The sequence below is a fragment of the Vipera ursinii genome (assembly GCF_947247035.1).
Source record: "Vipera ursinii genome assembly, chromosome: 10".
In the NCBI taxonomy this organism is placed as follows: Eukaryota; Metazoa; Chordata; class Lepidosauria; order Squamata; family Viperidae; genus Vipera; species Vipera ursinii.
The window spans coordinates 16,641,673-16,649,859 of NC_139520.1; the positions used below are offsets into that span (position 1 = coordinate 16,641,673).

General features: G+C 43.5%; 1 protein-coding gene across 1 annotated transcript; it reads left to right on the forward strand.

Moving 5' to 3' along the window:
* Positions 1-11: 11 nt before the first annotated feature.
* On the forward strand, positions 12-7,379 carry ORC6 (origin recognition complex subunit 6; the record flags this gene model as incomplete). Its single annotated transcript, XM_083370915.1, is given in 8 exon segments — positions 12-37; positions 39-119; positions 1,407-1,536; positions 2,895-3,058; positions 3,707-3,796; positions 5,054-5,166; positions 5,944-6,018; positions 7,258-7,379. Coding segments are annotated over 8 exon segments (801 nt in total).
* Positions 7,380-8,187: the final 808 nt, after the last annotated feature.

Sequence of the window (8,187 nt, forward strand, 5' to 3'; positions counted from 1 at the left end):
GAGGTCTATGAATGGGCTTCCCGCGCCAGCGCGGGAAAAAAAGCGGCGGGGAGGATGGAGCGGGAAGGTCTCCGGCGCTGGGCGGCCAAGTTGGGGGTCTCCACGCCCGGAGTTATCAGGTGAACGAGGATGGGGAAGCGGGGGATGCAGTTGCATGTAGCCGGACCGTCATCACCCTTCCCCCGCCCCAAGTAGCAGCCACATTTTTTTCTCCCTGGCCGGGCATTAGGGGCACTGTAGTCCATCGCCCCTGGAAGGCTTTGCATATTGGGGTGTGTGTGTGTATGTGTGTGTGTTGGTATTTGCCTTATTCATTTCTACTTCGCCTCTGGTCCCTTCGCCTCTTTTGGAAAGGTTTAGGAAAAGAGAGAAGATAGACGACCTCTGGCTATGGAGGTTTGTTTCCTTTTAGTTGGGCTGGATGAATAATAAATTTGACGGATGGCCAAAATGAAATAATTTTTAAAAAAAAAAAAACTACAAAAGCCATCTGAGTTCGATCCGGAGGCTGGAGCTTACCTTTGGGGGTACCTCTGCAGCGATTCACCGCCTAGCCAAGACCGTTTTTCCTCTTGGGTTGTTTTTTTTTAAAATAAGGCTTTTAATAATAATAATAATAATATGGGGACTCCGTGGCTCAGTGGGTTAGGATGCTGAGCTTGTCGATCAGAAGGTCGGCAGTTTGGCGGGTCGAATCCCGAGTGCCGCGTAGCAGAGCGAGCGCCTGTTACTCGTCCCAGCTTCTGCCAACCTAGCAGTTCGAAAGCACGTAAAAATGCAAGTAGAAAAATAGGGACCACTATGGTGGGAACAGCGTTCCGTGCGCCTTTGGCGTCTAGTCATGCCGGCCACATGACCACAGAGACATCCTCGGACAAACGCTGGCTCTTCGGCTTTGAAACGGAGATGAGCATCGGCCCCTAGAGTTGGAAACGACTAGCACGCATGTGCGGGGGAACCTTTACCTTTACCTTTAATAATAATATAATAAAGTTGGAAGGAACCTTGGAGGTCACCTAGTCCAACCCCCTGCTCAGGCAGGGAACCCCATTTCAGACAAATGGCTGTCCAGTCTCTTCTTAAAAACTTCCAGTGTTGGAGCATCTAGCCAGCCCAGCTAGAAATAACAGGAATTGGAGCCTCCAACATCAAAAACTCCTTTAGATATTAAAAGGCATGATGACCCAGAGGCCTTCAACATATTCCTTCAGGTTGTTTCCTGAACATGTAAATATGATTGCTTTTCCTTGACCTTCACCAATTGATATAATTATGTAGGGAGGATTATCTAATTACTAAATATTAGGTGTTGCAATTATATAGCTGTGAACATAAGAGCTAGGAAATGAGATTTCATTTCTTCTTTTGCCTTTCGTACTAATAGCCTTTTTTTTGTGGTTCTGCAGAAAAGCCGAGGAATACCTCCGACTTTCTCAAATTAAGTGTGCCTCCCTGCTAGCCCAAATGAGCCCCACAAGTAGCGCTGTGATCTGCCTGGACTTGGCTGCCACCTTCACGAGGAATCCTGTGGATAAAGTAAATATACCTCATATTTTACCCGGAATTCTTGAGAATTAGTGGCATTTCCATAGAGGTTTAACTGCTAGAACAGGGCTTTTCGACCAGTGGTACGGGTACCACCTGTGGTACAATGGCACCTGGCAGGGTGACCATCCTAGAAAAGTGGTAGCAGGGGAGGGGAATGAGCTGAACCGGTGGTAGCACCGCACAAGCCTGAGTAAGAGACGGCTGGAGCTGCAGGGCTGTCAGGGCTCAGCGGAAGCGCCAGGATCAGCACCAGGCTCTAGCTGGAGCTTGGCACTTATCCTGGCGCTTCTGAGCCCAGAAGGCAGGTGTCTTGCTCGGCTGTGGCTTGGGGGGCACTTTTTTCAGTCACTAAGCAAACTTGTAAATCGAGGACTACCTGTACTTCATCACTTTTTTTCCCTTTTTTTTTGGTCATCAAGTTTTTGACACCTTGCTAGGAGACTGGTGGTATTCTGATGTTGCCATATCCTAAAAGTGGTACAATGGGTGAAAAGGTTGAAAAGCCCTGTGCTAGAAAATAGGATAGGAATGGGATGGAATAGAGTAGAGTAGAATATAGAATAGAATAGAAGTTGGAAGGGACCTTGGAGGTCTTCTAGTCCAGCCCCCTACTCAAGCAGGAGAACCTATACCATCTCAGACAAGTGACAGTCTAGCCTCTTCTTAAAAAATTCCCAGTGATGAAGCGCCCACGATTTCTGGAGGCAAGCTGTTCCACTGGTAATTGTCCTCACTGTCAGGAAGTTTCTCCCTAATTCCAGGTTGCATCTCTCTTTGATCATTTTCCAACCATTGTTTCTTGTCCTACCCTCTGGTGCTTTGGAAAATCGTTTGACCCCCTCTTCTTTGTGGCAGCCCCTCGGATACTGTTCTTGAGTTTTCTAGTGCTGTGAATCTGTCTCACACTGGCCTTAAATAATTTAGTTTTGGGGGTTAAGAAAAAAAAGGGATGCTGTATGTAGCCTTACGTGTAAAGGAAGCTATGTATTAAGGGGTTTGTTTGACACAAAATCCCATTCACTATCTGACAAAAAAATGCACGAAGTTCCCCCCCCCCCCCGACACAAGAGTTTACTAGACAGGGCTATCGTTTTGTCAATTACAATATTTGCCATCAGCTTTGGGAGGCAACCAGTCTTGAACATAATTTAATAAAAGTCAGACAATCCACAGTCCTTTTGATGAATATAAAGATAGCAGAGGGGCTGCGGATAAGGGCAGAAATGATTTGGTGCCCATAAGCAATATAGACTTACCTTTTGTCAAATGGTGGCTTGTTGAGTGACTAGATGCAGGTTTGGAAACGACTTTCTTGTTCCTTTGTTGTTGTTTTTTTTCCTCCAAAGAGTTATTTTGTGAAAGTCTCCGGCTTGAAGAGAGCCACTTACCAGTGCTACCTGAGATCTTTTGAAAGCCTGCTCGCTCTGCAATCCAGCGTTGGCATCAGAGAGATGGCCGTTCAGTTCTCCTGCTTGGAAGCTGCAAACCTGGCGTCAAAAATCCTGCAGAGGTAGGAAGTTTTGCAGGACCATGTCTGCTGCTTGTTAACCGTAGCAACTTGTAGGACTTGTGTGCAGAATATATTTGACTAAATCCTTCATCATCCTCAGCGCAAACAAGATCAGGAATAGCTCTTGAGAAAACCAAACCTGAGCCAAGCAGATGAGCTAAAAGATGCGGTGGTCTCAAATGTTTCTGTGCTACATTTGGGGGGGGGGGAGGAATTCAGCCACTACAGCCAAGTACTTGTAAGATTAGATCTCAACCAGGGGTCTCCAAACTTGGCAACTTTAAGACTAGTGGGGAATTAAGGAGGGGAAACTCTGGGAGTTGAAGTCCACCAAGTCTTAAAAGTTGCCAAGGTTGAAGACCCCCTAGTCGAGACCTACAAAGTGGATTGCCTCTGGAACTGATAATCCTCGGCCAATAATCTTCTAACCTGTAATATAATTTAAAAACATGAAGCTGTTTGGATAGTTTTCTCTATCTGACATATCTAAAATTAGGAAAGAATAAGTAACAGAGACAATAAAACAGATTTTTCCTATTTCAACAGTGTAAGGGTTCACCGATAGCACGAATTCACAGCTAATGATGAATTGAAACTCCTACTGAATTAAAATTGTTGGAGCTCCTGTAACCGGGTTTGCCCTTTCAGGTACGAATCCAGCCTGCCAGAAATTCAACAGGTGGCTCTCGATTTATCAAAACCCTTGTTCACCACTGTGGCGTTGTTTACCGCTTGCAGGTAAGATTGGAAGAAATGTTGCCAAAGAGTTTCCCTTGGGTTGACGGTAGGGTGGGGAAAGTTGACATCTGCAGTTGGAAGAAAGAACGTTGATTATATCTCATGTTCCGATTTATGATGTGTGTTCCACAGAGATGGGAGTCCGATTGTGATCAAGATCAAGGGGCAAATTATGGATCATGATAGACTATTGTCGCCACGAACCAATTTGCTTCTAAAAACATATTGTAGGAAATGAGCCCGAAAGAAGGGTTAAACGTGTTATAACTCACAAATCCCACAAGAGATCTATGTTCCACTTTGAATGACTTGCTTATCTCCCGCTCATTTCCCTTGACCGCTAGTTGAGCAGATTCTTGTAGAGAGCTTAAGCTTCCAATATTTATAATCATTTGAACTGCCAGAATCTCCCGGTTTCCCCCGCCCTTGACGTATACCAGTTAAGGGGATGCTTCTCATGGTCTTGATTCTGATGGTGAAAGTAGTGCTGAAAGATAACTACCCTATTTTTTAATCCCTGTAATTAATTTAGAAGCAAAATACACGAGACCTGTAGAATTGGCTTAGTGGTTGTCTCTAAGGTTCAAAGAGTCCACTGAAAATGTCTTGTGGACGGTAGGGTTTAAACAGCCCAAATTATAGGACTTCAGTTCTCTTGTCCAGCCAAAGAGTCAGTTATCGTGAATGATGGGAATTGTAGTGCTGCTGTAGCACTTCTTAGCTTTTTGGTCCTGCTAAGGTCCATTGTCCGACGCCAGCTTCTAAGCCATCTTTCCACATGGAGGAGCCCTTTCCCCAAACATCACATCCCATGGAATATTGAGGGAGGCAGTGGAGGGGGCTCAGCTATGTTCTGACATGTGGTTTGGTTCTAAAATACTTTTCGTCTAGCAAGGATTGTTGATTCACGGTCTGCTCTTTAGCTATCAAAAAAGCAGACTCTTGAGGAAAAAAAGCAGAGCGTTCATAGAATGATGCAAAAGAACCCAAAGGTAAAAAAATATATATAATCTTAAAAAAAAACCATATTGTATAGAAGAGATGCTTTTCGCTCGAAGCATATCTAACTAACCGGGGGTTTTTTTATTTTAAATGTCTGCTTGATTTCATACACTTGCCGCTTGTTAGTGAGGAGAAACTGGTGGGATGTAAATTAGAACTGAGAGATAACGATAGTAACAGCCTCTGTTAGGCCAATGTAAGTTTAAATCATTGGGCAAGAGGATCTTTTCATGAATCAAATCTTTCTCATTGCAGATACTTGAAACTTAAGGTGGATAAAACCAAAATGGTGACCGTATCCGGGGTGAAGAAAACCATATTTGACCGGCTCCACGCCCAGTTAGAGAAGATTAGCCAGCAAATCAACCGTATGACTTTTTTTAAAAATGCTTTTTTGTCTTGATTCGCTTCTTGCAACTTGTAAAAACCACATCCGCTTTTTTTTTTGTAAGCCTTTTGTTGGAAAACTATATAGAACATGAGAGGCCTGAATACAGGTAGACCTCGCCTTACGACCCAAATTGTTGTTGCTAAGTGAGGCAGTTGTTAAGTCACCTCTGGCTTCCCCATTGGTCTTGGTTGTCAGAAGGTCGCAAAAGGGGATGACGTGACCCCGGGCTACTGCAACCGTCATAAATATGAGTCAGTTGCCAAGCGTCAGAATTTTGATCGTGTGACCACAGGGATTCTGCGAGGGTCTTAAGTGTGAAAAACAATCGGTCACTTTTTTCAGTGCTGTTGTGACTTCAAACGGCCCCTAAACAAGTTGCTGTACATCGAGGATGTACTTTGAGCTTTGCACAGCGGCCACCAAACTTAAGTTACTGCAATTTGTAAGCCTTATTGAAGCGTGACCAAATTCAGCTGTAGCTTACTGGCAAACCTTATTTGAACACGAGAGAACTCAGCTGTTCCATCCGAGCTGTTCTTCCAAACTTTGAATCGACTATTTATGGCTAGTTTGTAGGCAGAAAGGAGAGCACCACCTTAAGTTGACAGTGTTCTGGACTTTGGTGTCCTGTTTCCTACAAAGTACAACCAGTTCCTTAGTTCAGTTTACCCCTTGTGGCTTATTCAATTGAATGTAGCCATTCTTGGGCGTTCAAAGGTTGCCTAAACCTGACGGTCATTTTCTTCTTCTTAAGGAGAAGATGATTCATTGTCGGTGAAGCTTGGAGAGCCTCAGAAATCCTTCCTTGAAGATCTGGCAAAGGAAGAAGGTAAAGGCAATCATGCTATTAGATGGGCCCAGTTATGGGCAGGTTTATTTTATTTATTTTATTTATTTTAATTCCATTTATATCCCGCCCTTCTCCGAAGACTCAGGGCGGCTTACAAGCTTAGCAGTAGCCTTCATTCGATGTATATGCCTGCTTATTAGGGCTTTCACACACACACCCCCAAGCGGCATTATTACAAAGTCAGCTTAATTACCCCCAACAATCTGGGTCCTCCTCCAGGAAACAACCTAACCCTACTGCCCTCAAATAGCTCCTGGCTTTCATAACTAGAACGTGGAATTCCAGCCTGGTTTGAAATTCTGGATACTCTGGATTCTCCCAAATTCCAGAAGTCAATCAGATCGGAGAACGTGGCTCACATGGCTTTCTTCAGTGGCAGACCATCTGCTGCCGGGAACGACTTCCCATCGCCCAGTGCGCTCACACAGAGAAGGCCTCCTCAGGGTACCGTCGGCTAGACAATGTTGGCTGGTGACCCCCAGGGGAAGAGCCTTCTCTGTGGGAGCGCCAGCCCTGTGGAACCAGCTCTCCCCTGAGCTTCGGATGGCCCCAGATCTCCAGTCCTTTTGCCGCGGCCTCAAAACACTCTTTTTCCACCTGGCTGACCTGGACTGACAGGGATTTTAATTATGTTTTTAATTTTTAACTGTAATTTTTAACTTATTTTAATTTTAATTTATTCTACAGGGGCCTTTAATTTTATTTTAACTTCTGTATTATTGTATGTTATTGTTGTTAGCCGCCCTGAGTCCTTCGGGAGATAGGGTGGCATATAAGTCCAAAGAAAGAAAGAAAGAAAGAAAGAAAGAAAGAAAGAAAGAAAGAAAGAAAGAAAGAAAGAAAGAAAGCATCCATCTCCCACCTGGACCACAGGTGTCATCCCCATCTCATAGCAACCATGTTGATTTAGTGCCCAAGTTTGTTCATCTAAATCTGTTCTAAAAAGTGTGTTTCAATACCAGCTGAAGGTGCCACAAAAAAAAAATTCTTAACAAGGGGGCTCCATTAATTCTTACCTCATAAGAAAGCTGATTCTTAGAACCGTATGTATGTATGTTTGCGCATATACATACACAATAACACACAAATAATTATATATATATATTATATATATTATTATATGCCTGGAGGAACGTTGTCCATAGGGTCGCGATGGGTCGGACATGACTTCGCGACTAACAACAACAAATTATATATATTATTTTTTTTCCTCATTAGTTCTGGAAACAAAAGTCCCTCGTAAGCGTCCAAAAATTGAAATTGAGCCTAAAGAAGATTACGAAGAATGGAAACGAAGAATCTTAGAAAATGCCGCAAAATCACAAAGAAACAGTGTGTGAGTGGACTTGTTCCTCCTGTGAGTGCAAACATTAGGCCCGTCTTTTGGCCTATGTCAGTCTGAACAACTAGTCTGTTGGGGGGGGGGGGGAAATGCTCTGAAAACTTGCATTCCTTGAATAGGCCACTTTGAAGCCTAGATGGGACCTGCCTTTAAATGTGTTCAGCTCATTGATGCTACAGCAAAATGTAAGCCCTGTTTTTGCATTGATACAAACTGTAGTTCAGATTATTTCATGATTTGGCTCTGATTTTGGGCACTTAACCCAGCAGTAAAATAAAATGGCCATTAACTCTTCCATAAGAGGCATAAATTAAGAATATATGTTAATTCAGAATGCCTGTTTTTATCTTCCCTTGTGTAACTAGTGGGAATCAATTAACCGTACAGAATACTTAATGTCCCGTTAACTCTTTTTTAAGATTGGTCCCAAGCAGGTTTGATTATTTAATTTTTTTAACATGACTTTTGTTGATTCCTCTCTGGAAGCATCAATAAACTTTATTTGTGCTACAGTCTTCTGTTGTTTCGTTCTATAAATCCAGATATCAGCTTCTGAATTACAGTTTTGTTGTCTCAGTAATGATAGTCTAATCATAAATGAGTAGAGCAGGCAATTGGTTAATCATTTAAGTACGACTGGCTGGGGAATTCTGGGAGCTGAAGTCCACGTCTTAAAATGGCCAAGATTGAGAAACACGGATTTAGATAGGGGGGGGGGGGAATGGGCATGTCAGCAAGACCTCAAACTGAATTCAAGACAAGAACTCGGCCACTATCCCCAAGTCGGATCGAAGCGTTTCCAAATC